This window comes from Haliaeetus albicilla, chromosome 9, assembly GCF_947461875.1.
Source record: "Haliaeetus albicilla chromosome 9, bHalAlb1.1, whole genome shotgun sequence".
Lineage (NCBI taxonomy): Eukaryota > Metazoa > Chordata > Aves > Accipitriformes > Accipitridae > Haliaeetus > Haliaeetus albicilla.
This window is the reverse complement of record NC_091491.1, coordinates 2,326,589-2,341,367: the sequence shown is the minus strand read 5'-3', so window position 1 is coordinate 2,341,367 and position 14,779 is coordinate 2,326,589. Positions and strand designations below refer to the sequence as shown.

The 14,779-nt window shown below is 44.0% G+C and overlaps 1 protein-coding gene across 4 annotated transcripts in view; it reads right to left on the bottom strand.

The window, feature by feature from the left end:
* ACACA (acetyl-CoA carboxylase alpha) overlaps positions 1-14,779 on the bottom strand; it is a 111,308-nt gene that overhangs the window by 28,631 nt on the left and 67,898 nt on the right. For all 4 annotated transcript variants that reach the window (XM_069790933.1, XM_069790935.1, XM_069790934.1 and 1 more), the window contains 3 exons: positions 6,349-6,492; positions 5,463-5,583; positions 2,913-3,009 (listed from right to left, as the gene is read on the bottom strand). In XM_069790933.1, coding sequence (XP_069647034.1) covers positions 2,913-3,009; positions 5,463-5,583; positions 6,349-6,492 — 362 coding nt within the window. The remainder of the gene's footprint in view (positions 1-2,912; positions 3,010-5,462; positions 5,584-6,348; positions 6,493-14,779) is intronic.

Below are 14,779 nucleotides of genomic sequence, written 5' to 3'. Positions count from 1 at the left end.
AGAAGCCGTCTTAAATCGGTAACTTATAACTTCTATATTAGGGCCCATGTGACCTAATAAAGAACATCTTTATCCAAGTATTACAGTTATTTATTGAACTTGAAAACAGCTCAAAACAACTTCTGTTTTCCATTATACTTCATATAAATTTTATCAGGCTAGCACATGAAGATGCTACATCTTGTTTTATAGTGTGTCCCTGGACAAGTTGCCATAGAATAATAAAAGACAATTTACAGCCAACAGCACACATATTCCAAACATACATACAAAAGATGAGTTTTGGCAGCACTTACAGTAACAATCCCAGAAGAATACATTCCTATTTGTTTTTTCAAAATGCCACTGCTTTTGAAAGAAGTCAGTTTCATTTGTATTATATATACCTGTATGTGAGAGTCCAAAGCAACTTGGAATTTGTCAGAAGACAGGAACTGCAAGTGAAGCTGAGCATGGGCCTGGACAGAGACCTTCTAGCTTTGCCAAATCATTGATTTCCCCCTCCTCCTCACCCCACGGTATACTGCTTAACCTAAAAGCCTTTAAATAATTATAGGATGTTGTGAGATAAAACTTTAGAGTGTCACGGATGGCAGATAAAAATATGAAAGTGTATCAAAAGGTCACAGGACACCTCAAGGTTACCTGCTACAATTAGGAGTGGAGTCAGCAGGTATTTTTGGCTCCTCTTAACAACGTATAAAGATCAGACAATATTCTGAGTGGAAAGGATCTTCAGGGGTAATAACACTCAGACCCCTGGGACCAGCAGCGGTCAGAGACATGAAACTCCGAGAAGGCAGAGCTGAGCTGCACCTGCACATGAACGCCCCTTTGGCTCAGCAGCAGTTCGTCTCCAGCAGGGCTTGTACAGCCCGCACACTACCGCGTTGCTCTGTCTGGAGCACAGACTCCTCCTCCTGCCCTGATATCGTATCTGAGGAAATGGGTATGTTTCTCCGTATCACATTCTGCACTAGGAGAGTCCAAAGGCTGTTCTAAACATGTCAAAGACCCTCAAAAGTCTTAAGAAAAGAGCAACAGAGGGACATTTTGCTGAGCACACCCTCGTATCTGGAAGCCTCCTTCAGTTACTACACAGAATTTCATGAACATATTAACAGAGTTTCTGATGGTTGTTTTAGAGACGTCCAGAACGGACACAATCCTCTGAGATGTTGCACATGAGTTCTAGTGAATATCATAAGCTTTGCTATTCTATAGCACGACCTCTGGCTCTCTGACCCTCATTAGGGAGACTTTGTAGAGCTGCAGCTTTAAACAGGCTAAAAGAGAAATGGGAGCTCCCAGTGCCAAATATTCTGGGGCCACGTGTGCTATCAACATAATGGAGATAAGAAACAGCATTGATTCATGGCTATACTGGCTGGGAGCCTAGGTGGCTATCACAGTTGTGCTGTGTGTTTCAGGAACAGTGGTGTCTCTCCCTGCCTCCCACTGAATGCTCCGGTAATCAAACACAGCATCACCAGGGATATTCTGGTACTACGGCCAGTCCTGGAGTCACCAATCTGGTGAGGCTGGAGGCTGATGGAGTCAGACCCCAGGGGTGGCCACAGGATTTCCAGAAGATTGTAAGCATTATCAGGTAATTTGGCTCTGGATTGTTGGCACTGTGATACTGACAGTACGGGAGGTGAAAGGTCTGTAAATAAAAGATTTTTCTTTGGTGCAGACTTCTGCTAGGAACTAAGGCACTCTGAACACCCGTCATGCACGGGCACAACTGTATCTCATTAAGTGTAACACCTGAAGCCTCCAGGATCTCATTCAGGCACTTCAGGTTTTTTTCCTCCCCTCTCACTTGCTAAGAAAAAAAATTAAAAAAAGGCTGACAATTAACCAAAAACACTGACATCAATTAGGAGCTGTGAGTCTGCTGGAGGCAAGAGTATGAAGCTCTGTCTTGAGAGGGGAGCTGGCAGTAGCCTGAGGAATGAGGAGTGACAAAGGATAAGCACGCTGCATTTGGACAGCTCAAGCACTTGTAGTGGAAACTCAGGGGAGACAAATGTACTCTTTCAAAATGGCTTTATTCTGAGAGGAAGTACACAGTCGGATCAGGAAACTCACAGTGCCGTTTGGGGCGGCCAAAAAACTAAAGAAGAAACTAGAAAAGAGATGATCGAGGGGGTTTTGAGCCCAGCTCTGATTTGTGTTCCGTCAAAATACAGGATCCTATTTCCAGGCTTTTGCATCCTGCTAGCTCTGAGAGTTCACGAACCTGCAACACCGAGAATGACCCAGGCTGCAAATATTTTCAAGGCAGAGATCTAAATCTCGAGGCAATGGGGAACATTTTAGAATCCTGCACAGATGCCACTTCGCAGCAAGGTAAGGGGAAGTGACTCCCCTTGGGGGAAGGCGAGTGCCACAGGTCTCTGGATCATGCACATCTCTGCATCATGAAAAACTAAGATCAGGTGTGGCAGGTACTTGTTTGGAAACCATTGCAAGTTATTCCACACAAACCTCAACACTAAGCTCTTCTCTACACAGACCTTCTTGAAATTTGCTCTACTTTTAGCTGAACTTCTCTTGCAAGTCAAATAAAATGCAAAACAATAAACGGCGTAATGTGCCTTCCACTAAGTCAGAGCTGCAGGAAGGTCTCACTGTGCCACCGTGAACCTAGGGAAGCATATATTGTCTGCCATAAGTTTTAACAATATCTCTCTTTTTGGCTTTTGTCCATGTTAAAGCTGTCACCTCCAAGCAAAACAGGAGAAATGATCAGACCATGCTTCATTCGTGTGATAAAGAAGTATCCTATTCAAGTAATGACTTATTTTTACTTATAGCCACCGACTTTCAAAGGATGTTCTAGAAAAACGCAAAGCATAATGAAAACTTGATTTCTACAAATGTCTAAAATGCCCCTTAGAATTTACCTTGCTCTACCAACCACAACTGTCTGCGCCCAGGGCTGCATGATCTCCAGGAACGAGCCATTGTCAAAGAAACCACTTAGCCACTGTCCTTTTTGACCTAAAGGGAAAGGAAAAAAATGGAAATATCAGAGGAGAGAGGAGGGAGGGAAAAAAGAAGAGAGAACGTCAAAGGAGCAACTGATACTTGCTTAAAAATGCCAACTGGAGAATGTGGCACTGTCTTTTTATTTATTTATTTTTAAATAGATTATAATACAAGGGAACATTAGACAGCTGAGCATTTGTCTGCCTTCAGCCATCATGTCTTATTTCATTTGCTAGTCTGCATAAAGACAGTAATTTATCAGCAAAAGCATCATTTATTGTTAAACGATGGGGTTCAGATAGCAAAGGGACTTTGTATGCTTTTAAATAAATAACTCTGTTTTTTTCAAGACACTACAAACATTTGTCAAAAGGCAGTAAAGTCATTAAAAATGTTTTTCAAAATGCCTATTTCTATTTTAAAACTTATCTCACATTTTTTTCTTGATGCTGCCTACTCTTTCTTTTAAAGAAAGAATGCTGAAGACATTCAGGAACCAAATGTAAAAATTTCTATGATATTTTAAAACTAGACAACACATCTGAGCATGTTTCACACATTCTTTTAGAAAAACTTAATTCTGATACCAAAAGTCTAATTGCTCCATAGAAGACACCAGATGATGTACCTCTCCCTAAACTAAAGCGTGCTTTAAGAGTCACCATCCTGGACCAGACCATATGCTATTCAGACCTATTCTCTTGCCCAAAGGCGGCAGCAGCTTCCTAATGCTTGAGAGAAATCAAACTGTTCCCGAAGAGAACATCACCAAGATGACTCTGCAGTTCTGAGAGAAATAAACTTTTCCTGACCCTTGCAGACAATCAGCTTCTACACTGAAGTATGAAGGCTTGATTACCCTGATCGTGCTAACTATGAACGAGTATTATCTGCCCTTTATAAAGCCAGTGCAGTATCAGACTTGGGGTTCCTCCTGCATCGCAAACTCCAATATTGACAATACCTCTCCACCTTCATGTGCAACAACATATCACTTCACTAACAATCCACATATATTCCTTCAAATAAAATTCTCAGGATGACAATTACCCCCACGAGAAGTGGGGTGGCAGTTTACTGTGTATTTCTCCACTTTCCACGGGTGTTTCTTAAGCAGACATGAAAGATGCTAGGAACGAGTTAAGCCTCACTACGCTGACGATGCGGTGGCATGGCACTGTTCCACTCTCCAGACAGGAAGACCATGGCAGGAAGGTTTTCCAATATTTCAGCTTGGTCCCTACTCCAGTGAACAGGTAAGGCCACGACGAAGAGCTTCCATTTGGGCTGACTGCTGATGCTGGATTAGGGAGTGACAAGATTTGCAGACAGCTCTCTTTCTGCAGTCCTCCAGCCTGTATAAGCTGCATATCCCAAAGTCAAGGCATTGAGATACTCTACCCACCCAGACAATTACAGAAATCACAACTCTCTGGGGACACCTGCTTTCCACTGGGGCTTCATGAAGCTCTGCAAAAAAACCTAAACCAAAAAACCAAAATCCCTCCCAGCTTTACCCCTTGGCACACAGCTTCTGAGGAATGCTTTAATCTGAACAAGCACCTCTGCTTCTACACACCCAAGTCCAAAACCAATTAAAAGTGGAGATCCAAGCAAGCTAACCTCTGCTGACTTAAACAGGATGGAGAGTGTTTTATCAAGACCAAACTTGTAATTACTGTGTTCTACATTCCTTGCCTCTGTGGCCCCACTGTAAAATGTGACCATCCATTTCAAAATTATCTCTTTATCGTGAGCCCAAAGCTGATCGTTTAGATTCTGGCCTCGTGTCGGGCGTCAGTTTGAAGAATATCACGGCAATATCTCCTCTAATAAATGGCTTTAACTTTTCACCTAGGAGATATCTGCTTTAACTTATCACAGGGAATCATCTGCTTTCCTTAACGCTTCCACTAAATTAAAATCTGAAGTCACTCGATTTGGAAGCCAGCGTTAGCTGCACTCAGACAGCTGGATGAATTACTTGAGAGATGATGAAAAAATATTATCCAAAACCAGAAAACTTAGTTTATCACAAATCTCATTTTAGCCCCCCAAACTCATTAATAACAGCAGGCATAATGGTCACCCAGTTTGCAGCTTGTATGTACACAGGCTGCACAACCCCAAAAGCATGTATGGGGGTTCAGTGATTTGCAGTGTTTCCAATGCAATTACTCTCCAAGATCTGCAGGAATACTGTGATTCCTTTAGCGTACAGACCCTTTGTATATGGACTCTCCTCTGAACCATAAAAAAAATAATCTATAGAAGTAACTAATAATTGTATGTGTCCTCAAGCACTCAGAATTTACATGCTATTTTTGTGTATTATATTCAAATTGTTTAGAATTAATAACTTTATAAGCTCTGAAATACATTTGGATTGCAGACATAAAGCCTTGACAAACAGTCTTGAAACGAGACGCACTAGTGCATACCCTGGCCACCAAAGATCTACATACTTGGATTTGGGCGTCCAGCCAGCATCCAGCGAGGATCGTAGGGAGTCTTGGTAGGAACAAACTCTACGGTTCTGTCTATAGGATCCTTGACTTTGAGGATAGGAACAGGGCTGTATACACTCTAAGGGAAAGAGAGAAATATTGAAGGAAGTAATTCTCCTGCACGGCTTTGCACCAAACACCAGCTCTAAAGGACCCAGTCAGAGTCCTCTTTCCCCCCACACTGCACAACCCTCCGACTGACGGGATCCCAGAACCTTGGCAAGAGCCTGCAGAAACTTCCCAAGGTGCTCCATACACTCTTTTAAACCCTCCTTTGGCATCTTCTGGTATACATTGTACTTCATTTGCTCTTGAACTTCAGGCATAGCCAGCATTAGCGAGGGGTTGCAATTTAATTTTTGAAAGGTGACCAGGCCACCTGACTCATTCTATGCACTTTTTCCTGAAGGAAGGTGACCTGCCTGTTCTTGTTGCTACCTTCCTGGCTGCAGAGCAGCTTACACATATACATCAACTCCTACAAATTACTGCCTCAGAGGGGAACTTTTAGACTCTTTTCAGTAAGAGACAATCCACTGCTTACATAAAATCCTGCTGCTCAGAGCACTGAGGGCAGCATGCCAGGGGAGTGATGTGAAAGTACCCAATGCAGTGCCAGGCTGTCCCGCATACCAGCTCCTGCAGCACTTTAAGACAAAACCTACTTTGTTTACTTCAATACCATAATGCTTAACAGCCTTGATCATCAGCCTAAACCATTTTGCTAGGCACCACACTAACACAGAAAAACCCCACAGATACAGCGAGCCCCCCACCCCACAAAACCGCATGAACAAAGTGAATAGGTTGTGGCACCTTGCACTCCGGCAGGGCCAGGAATTACCTTTGGCATGTAGGAAAGCCACTGCAGAATCGTGTAGACTCCTTCAAAATCATCACACACAGTGCTGTGTGTCACTCCGTTGTTGTGCATTATCTGGATCCCGCCCAGCTGGTTGTTGGAGGTATAAACTTCCCGTCCAAGCACCTTTTGAAAAAAAAACCAGAAAAACCATCAGTGGATGGGATGTGACCAGGAGGTGTTGGCTAAGGAGATACATACAAGCCCATCCCTGCAGCAAGTCATGATCACTTCAATACCAACGGATGGAGCAATCCACTCACAAAAGACCTTCCCAAGCCCTGTGTGCAGGTAAGATCTTATGAATAGTGATCCCCAAGGGGAATGAAACAAGTGGGGAAACTGAGGCAGGGGGCAGTTACACAACTTGCCCTTCCCTAAGCAGCAGCAATGGAGCTGTCCAAGTCCAATGTGACCAGGTCTTCTGGGTGCTGACCCGAGCTCAGCTCACTAATTCAAAATTGCTCTGACTAAGACGACTCGCAGGGTGGACCCATTTAAACCTTTAACTGGGGAAAAAACCAACACTGTGCATAAAGATAGGTACAGCAAAGACAAAGCCCCACCAGCTCCTTAGAGAGAGTGGAAAGAATAAGACTCTGACTGCTGGGCTTCTAATTCTCTTGCACAACTCCATCTCTAATCTCAGCCCAGGCACCGCAGCTCTTTTCTCATTCTCCTGCTGTCTCTTTCCATTTGCCCTCTCACTGACTGATACACTGATCTCTCGGTCACTCGGCTTTCTGCTCCACTGAGTCCATATTACTAATAACACCTCTGCCACGGCCAGTTTACCTCATGAAGGCAGGAGCACATCATTACAAAATAAACTCATAACTTTGACATTCTAGCAAATACATGCCGTTTGTTATTTTTATGGGTTGAGTCTTTCTAACAGACAGAGGGCATTACATACCTGCTTCATTTAGATCTTAAAAAAAACCACCCTCAAACACACACAAACAACCTGCCCTCCCCCACCAAACAACCAGCGCAGCTCATTTTAGGAGGAAGGGCTACCCCAAGAGAGGAGCAGCCCAGAGCCCAAGGCAACCCGGTCATTACAGAAGGGATGCTTAGGTCTGACTTCATCCTTGTCCTGACATCCTACAATAAGCGCTCAGGACATAACTCATCTCACCCATAGTAGAGGGGAACTCCACATTTCTCAGGGTTTGACCTTATGGGCTGAAAGTAAGAAGCTGCTAAAGGGATATGAAAATAGAAAATTTTGATCTGGTTAGAAAAATACACTGGACCAATTAGCTTTCTTCCTGCACAACATCAGTTAATCACAGCTAGGGTCAGGGAGCCACTGTGCCTATGCAGTAAAGCACAACACTATCATTTGCTAACTCCAAATTTATTTTCCTTTGGAGGAGAAAAGGCCCGGTGGTTTGGCATTTCACAAAACTCAGCATTCTACAAGCACTACGTGATCCTCACAAAACTCCCCGTGAGACAGATGTCAGTCGAGGTTTCCGTACAGAAGAAACCGAGGCACAGAAGTTACGCAACTAGTCTAAAAATTTAGAAGTCAATGGAAGCACTGTGGTTTTGCACAGAGATGTTCCTAGGTCTCCCTTCTAAGCTCAAACACCTTCATCTTCTTCTGACAAAATCAGTGCCATGAAAAGGCATGGTAGAAAAGACATCAGCATAGATTTAGGTTCAAGGAAAAGAAAAGCACAGGCCTCCAGATACCAGGCACAAGCCTAGCTAAATGCTTTCCACAGAGGAAAATAAAAATAAAGAGGATTTAAACTCCCCATCTATGAACTAATGCAAACGTATGTACATGCAAAATGGGCCTCTGCTGCTGCTTATCCAGAGACACTGTAGACAGCTCAGGTTTACCACTGCTGACAGGCAATGAAAACAGTCTAATATACCGCCTGCTCTCGCCCTTAAATCCCTTTTTGGAGATCAAGATAAATATGCAGTTCCTTTTCCCGAGTGCTCCAGACATTTCAGTGAAGTGGCAGAGCATTGTGAGGGGCTGTGCAAATGAAATCCCTCTGTAACACTGAGCGAGCGTTGTATTTACTTGTCAGTGTTTGTCAGCAGAAGCAACGTAGTCCCAGGCTGCATTTAAAAGTTGTACCAATGAGCGCTCGCTGCCTTCGTTTTTATGACATGTATGTCCACACATGTGCGCTTGCACCTGTGCTGAGGGCAGCAGGAGGGACATGTAACATGGGCACACGCAAGCTTCCGAATCATACCCTGGCTTAAGCACAGTCCAAATGCAAAGCCAGCTGCTCCACTCCCCGGTGCAGAAACCGTGCAGCCAAAGGGTTAAAGAGGCTGTCTTCCAGGGATACTGCTAGGCTGGGTGCTGGTCCCCTAACCTGCTTCTGCACGTGTGCTCTTCTGTCTTCTCAGGAACGACCAGAGTTTCTGCCAACTTGTTTCACACATACAGCTGCAGACTGAATTGGGTGCCAGAGGTTAAAAGGCACTGAAGGGCTAGCCAGCTTATAGACAATGATCATTGGGCTTGAGAAAAAAATGAATGCAATAGCTCATCCATTCAGCTCTGCTAACCACCTCATCTCTGACCTCAGAGGACTACATTTTTAAAGGCTGACAAGTAATTCAATCTCCAATTAACAATCTTAAATGGTGCAATGCATATTGCTGTATAAATGTTTCTGCAAGAAAATATCCAAGGGTGAAAGAGAATACATCTGCTGGAGAAGACCAAAACTGATGCTTCTGCAATTAAAGAATTCAGATATTCCTCAGTAAGACACATGGTCAGCAGAGACAAGAGTGGATTTAGACGTGTTGCTAAATCAGTTAGACAAGTAATGCTAGAAGCAAACTTGTGGGAGAAGAAAGCGCACAGGATTAAACCCTGTATCTGATATGACCAGGATCTGTCAAAATGGTAAACTTCAAACCCTGAGAGTCTGGGTCTGCCAGGGAGGTACACCAAGTCACATAAAGCAAGAGGTTAAGAAGAGAAAGTAGCAATAGCCCAAGGCTTACAGAAGGCATCTGTTTAATGACCAAACACGTGCACGGAAGGGTTAAGTTTGCAAAGCAGGCCCTTCCTAGCAGAAAGGTTATTAGCACTCCAGGGAACAGTCAAAGATGCAGCTATCAGAGTCAGCTGCCACAGACCAGAGATCAAGAAAGGTCCAGCAAGAAGAGTGGGAAGAAACAGGTTCCAGGATTTTAAAGCTGAGATACACAATACATATATACCTGAATATTGGCAATATTTGACCTCTGATCTTGTCTTAATCTGATGGCAAAAAGGGACAAAAAAGAGCAGCCATGAACAGCAAAGCACCAGACAGTAAGCTTCTGGCACCAGAAAATTTGCTTTAAATTAAAATTTTTTCCACCCCATGAAAGCTCAGAAACACAGAAACCATGTTTCTGTCCACTGGAGTTTGACATGCTACCAGTCAAAGGAAGCTGCTGTGAGTGACGCGCCCCACACAGAGATGCCAAACTTACCCTTTCTGAAGTCACTAGTGAGGACCCCTCACTTCTGTTACTACTCCTTTCCTGCACGTTATCCCAGTGCCTTTGCATTTTGGATATAATTTCTTTTTTCCAACTCAGCTGCAGCCGGTCTGACTTTTGGAGTGAGGTGCAGTGAGTGCTGCCTCCCTCCACTGGAACGTGTCAGCAAACAGGTCTGCTTTCCCTTCTACCAGCAGTCTTTCCCTTGCTGCCCCTTCAAGCACTAGCATTAACCATAACCAATAAAGCAGGACTGCCACCACCTACTCCTCGTGTGTTTGATGCCAAACAGCCTCCCGGTCAATAGGGACCCAGGTCGCATTCGGGTGAGCCGCTTAGTCCCCCCTTCCTTTGCTCCTGAAGACAAACCTTTCAAGTGTGCAGAAAGCAGTGCATGTAACAGGGTACACAGGACAAAATGCCTCCTCTGTACCCCCATCTCAAGAGAAGGATGAGGACATCAGTGAAATGGTCAGAAGGCAATGCTAGTTCTAGAACTGCACGTGATTGCAAAAACACACACTATTTTCCAGATAATGCAACATTTGATACCCCATGCTTACAAAATACACGGGCAGTATTGTCAACACTTACTTCATTTGGTCCTCCAAAAGCCACTCTCCCTACCGTAATGGGAAACCACATTTCTTTTTACTCCAGAGGATCTTTTGGAAAGTACAAAGGAGACCCAGGACTCTAGCAGCCTTTTCAGCCTTTAAAAGGCTGTCCTCAACAGGTTTATAGGCATGTCATATGCATATTAATCATTTTCTAGCACTCAAACCCATGATGACCAGCTGCTTTCTCTGTGCTGCTTTTCAGAAACTGAGCTGCTAGTTAGTTGAGACATTCACTGCAAAGCTGGTTTGGCTGCAAACTTGATTGGCTCATATGTTTCATCAAAGATGAAAGATCTGAAAAAATGACAGCAGAGGGCTTGAATGGGAATCATTATGTAACATAAGTGCTGTTATTATTCAGAGCATATCATGTGTTTATATCAAATATAAGTGCCAGATTTTTATCCGAATAATTTCAATAATTGCAATTCCCATCCCACCATTTATATTATCTGCCAGAAACCTGAAGCAGAAAAGGCACACGCACATACTATAAATAGCCTATTTTTCATAAACAGGCAGAAACGATCAGAACGAACGTCTCATCAGAAAACACAATGTAGGAACTTAAAACCTGACTGCTATTATGTGCAGTCAAGCCTCAACAGATCTTAGAGTGTTCATTTCTATCACTCAGCTTTTCCCCCACACATATCATGTCATTAGAGGGTAAAATAGCAGCAACGCCAAAGAGGAGAACCATGCCGAGGTAGGATACCAGCAAGAGCCGTGCTCCTGAACAGACCTGTTCCCGAGTCTTTAGCCTATTCGCATGGCGGTGCGAGCGCAGACACCTCCTCTCTGCCTGGAGACGGACTGCACTTCTTGCATTTCTAATCTATGAATGTGTGCAGTTCCCGCACTTTTAATTTACGAGCGTTCGGTGGGGGACCCTTCTGACTTGGGAACATATTGGCTCGGTCTAATGCTTGGAGATTATTAAAGTCAGAGCTATACTCCACTATCAAGTCTACAGATCTTTTATTTAGAAGATATGGTGCTCTAAATGCACAAAGAGCTCCCCGTCACCTTCACATTAAAGCCCCTAGTGCCTGGTAAATGGAATTATATAGCTGTCATCTCCTTTCCCCAAAGTTTTAAGAGTACAATGGGCTCATTTTTTCACACTCCATCCCAGCTTCAGAACTAAGAGACCTACTTTGTATTGATTTAAAGTCTCAGAAATAAATAAACCTGCTTCACCAATGTGATTCACAAGAAATTCATGATACACTATTGCATGATATATTTCAAGCTCTGGCTCCAGCTCTTTTTTTCCTTTGGTGAGTGATGGGGGAGGTGGGAGGTAGGGGGAGGTGAGGGGGAAGCTGACAGCCTGATGGTTATTGGAGATGGCTACTGACTGCAAATCCAGAAGCAGGTCTTGCTGGTGGAGTCTTTTTCTTGCTTTAATTTGGTGAGATCAGAGGGGGTAGGGGAAAAAGCAATTGCACTTCACCTCAGAGGCAGCAGGGGAAGATGCATCCAGATGGACACTGCAACTGCAGCTGGCCTTTCTACACCACCTTCTGCCTGAAGATCCCAAAGCACCTTACCAATACAAAGGCAGCAGGGCTCCACTGCTGATCAGATACAGAAGACGCATTCTCTCTGTTTGCAGATGGCAACACGAAACGTTATTAGGAGAAAACGGGTTTTCCATCTTGCAATAAGTGATGAAGATTTTTTAAAATTTCTGGATTGCAACAGAAAATCAAATTTTGCAATCTTGAGATCTGAACAAATATCAGAGAGGGTCAAGATGTTGCTTTTAACTTCTGAAATATCTGTTGTAGGTATTAGAAATAAAAATTAATTTGGAAAGAAAAGTCAGTTGGGGGAAAAAAAAACCCAACCCAAAACTTTTCATTTGACCAAAAAAATTCCAAATGAGAAATTCATCAAAACTGATACTTTTTCCTGAAGAGTTCCAGTTTCAGTGAACTGGCATTTTCAAATGAAAAATGTCTTGTCAAAAAATTCCTGCCTAGCTCTCCTTTCACAGTGTAGGGAGACTGCATGTTTTGCTCAAGGTCACTCCATCAGTCAGTGGTAAATCAAAAGGACTCAATATACTTTGCAAACTAAAATTACAGCCCCCTATTCTACATGGTGCAAACACTCATAAATCCCATCTGTCTCAGTTAGGGGTTCCCAAATCTGGACACCAGCCCTATGAACAATATTAATGATTGTCTCCATGATACTTAAAGAACTTGCTTTGGTCATTCCCTTGGTCACCTTCTGGACCCCAACAGAACCTCTTAGTCAGAGACCATCCAAGGGGACAGGGTGCAGTGCAGGTACCTCTTTCACCATGACAGTGAAACTTTGTTTGCTTTGCAGTGTGGGTTTAGGCTTAATCATGAGATATGCGACAATTCCCCAATGCCATTCCTATAGTTCCCACTCCTGTGTCCAGAATGGCAGATAAATTCTCCACAATTCACTGCAGAAAAGACCCACGGGCAGGTCACCCTGACATCCTCCTAGCGACACCCCAAGAGAGGGGTAGTCAGGACCAGTTATTCTGGGACATGTTTGAAAAGTGCCTTCTTCCGTTGAGCTCCAGTGGAACATCAGGTACCAGAGTTAACACTCCAGTAATAACATACCCTGCAGAATCACCAGGAACTGGGATACAGTTCTGGTTACATGAAACATATATAGGGTTTAGAATATATATGAGTTTCCCTGGAAGGTACAGGAAGGGATTTAGATAGGCAGAATATGGGCCCCTATGCTGAACTCCTCTTTAGCAGGAATAAATACACACACAGCCCCCAAAGCACAGGCACCATCCACATAGATAAAGTGATCAAGATCCATATTAAAAATGATAGAAGGAGGAAGAAAAAAAAAAGTCAACAGAAATCTATTAGACTTTCTTCCCTAAGCAAACATAAAGGGACTGATAATGCGATGCCTGGAACGTAAATTGTCTCTAATGGGAACAATACACAAATATCACCACTTAAAGAAAGGCAATTAAAAATAAAATGTAGAAATGGAAGGTGGTGTTTGTTTATTTGCACTCGTCTGAAGTCCAGGCATCCATCCTGCTTATATTAATTTCTCCACACAGAGCAAAGACCTTTGTGTTACCAGGACTGCCACCAACCAGACACTCCCAGCAGCTAATGCCTCTCACTGGCGTTAAAAGAAATGAATTCTGCTCTCTTCCTATCGCCAAATATGGCTAAACTGAGACTGACTCTTACAAGAGCTCTATTCTGATCTTGGTTCTCAAAGCAGACTGGCTTTGTTGGGGTGCGAGCAATGATGACCTATGCCAGGCAGACCTCCAACAGCACCGAGGTCCTGCATGGGTTCTAAGAGAGCTGAAGAAACCAACCTCCACCCACGAAACCACCCTTGCTCTCACCACATCATCTGCCATAACCACCCAGGGCACAGCAGAGCGGCCCCTCCTGCCTCCCCCACCGCTGGAGCCAAGAGCGGGGTAACCTTGGTGAGATCCACGAGAGGAACTGACTGACGGTTAATGCTGTTGAAGTGTCAATTTCTGTTTGACATTTTCTAGACCCTCTTTGATTAGCATTCTCAAACACCCTGCGCCCATACGTATCTTCCTAATAGTCTTGCTGTGCCACTACAGAAAGATTCATATCATGCATTAATAATTATAATGCTTCTTTGAATGACAGGGATGGCACTTGCTGTTCTAACTCACATGATTGCTCTCACATGATTGCTTTGATCTAATCCCAAGACTGGAGTCATCTTGAGCAGATACTGAGCTATCCCTGCCTTGAGTCTCAAAAAAAGAGCTTTCCATGCTCTGTATTTTACAGTAAAACCCCCAAACAGCATCCGTCTCACAGGGCTTCTATTTATTTTTCCAGATTGTGAAAATGAAGGGTAAATATTACCGCTTGCGATACTGAAGACCGATCGCTCACACAAGACAGACTGACAGACTGTGTAAGCTTCCTATTCCTCCCACCAGAGCTCCTCCAGCGAGCCTCAGACCTGACCCAGCACCCTCTCCCATGGGCACAGCACCCCCGAGCAGCTCCGCCTGCTCCTCCCAAGCCCTGACCTGTTGTCTCACCCCGTTGTTTGAGTCCCAGGGCACCCAACAAGTTCTGCAGCTTCCCGCAGCCACAACCTGCAAATATCGAGTCAGTGCCAGGCTGCTTTAGCACGAAGACCGAATGACATCCCAACAAGCAGGCAGGGTACGTCCACCTGTCAGTCAGAAGACACTGAAGAGCGACCAACATCAAGAGAGCCACGGTGGCCGAAATGCCTCAAAATAAACTTGTCTCACCGAGCAACTTAACAGCCAG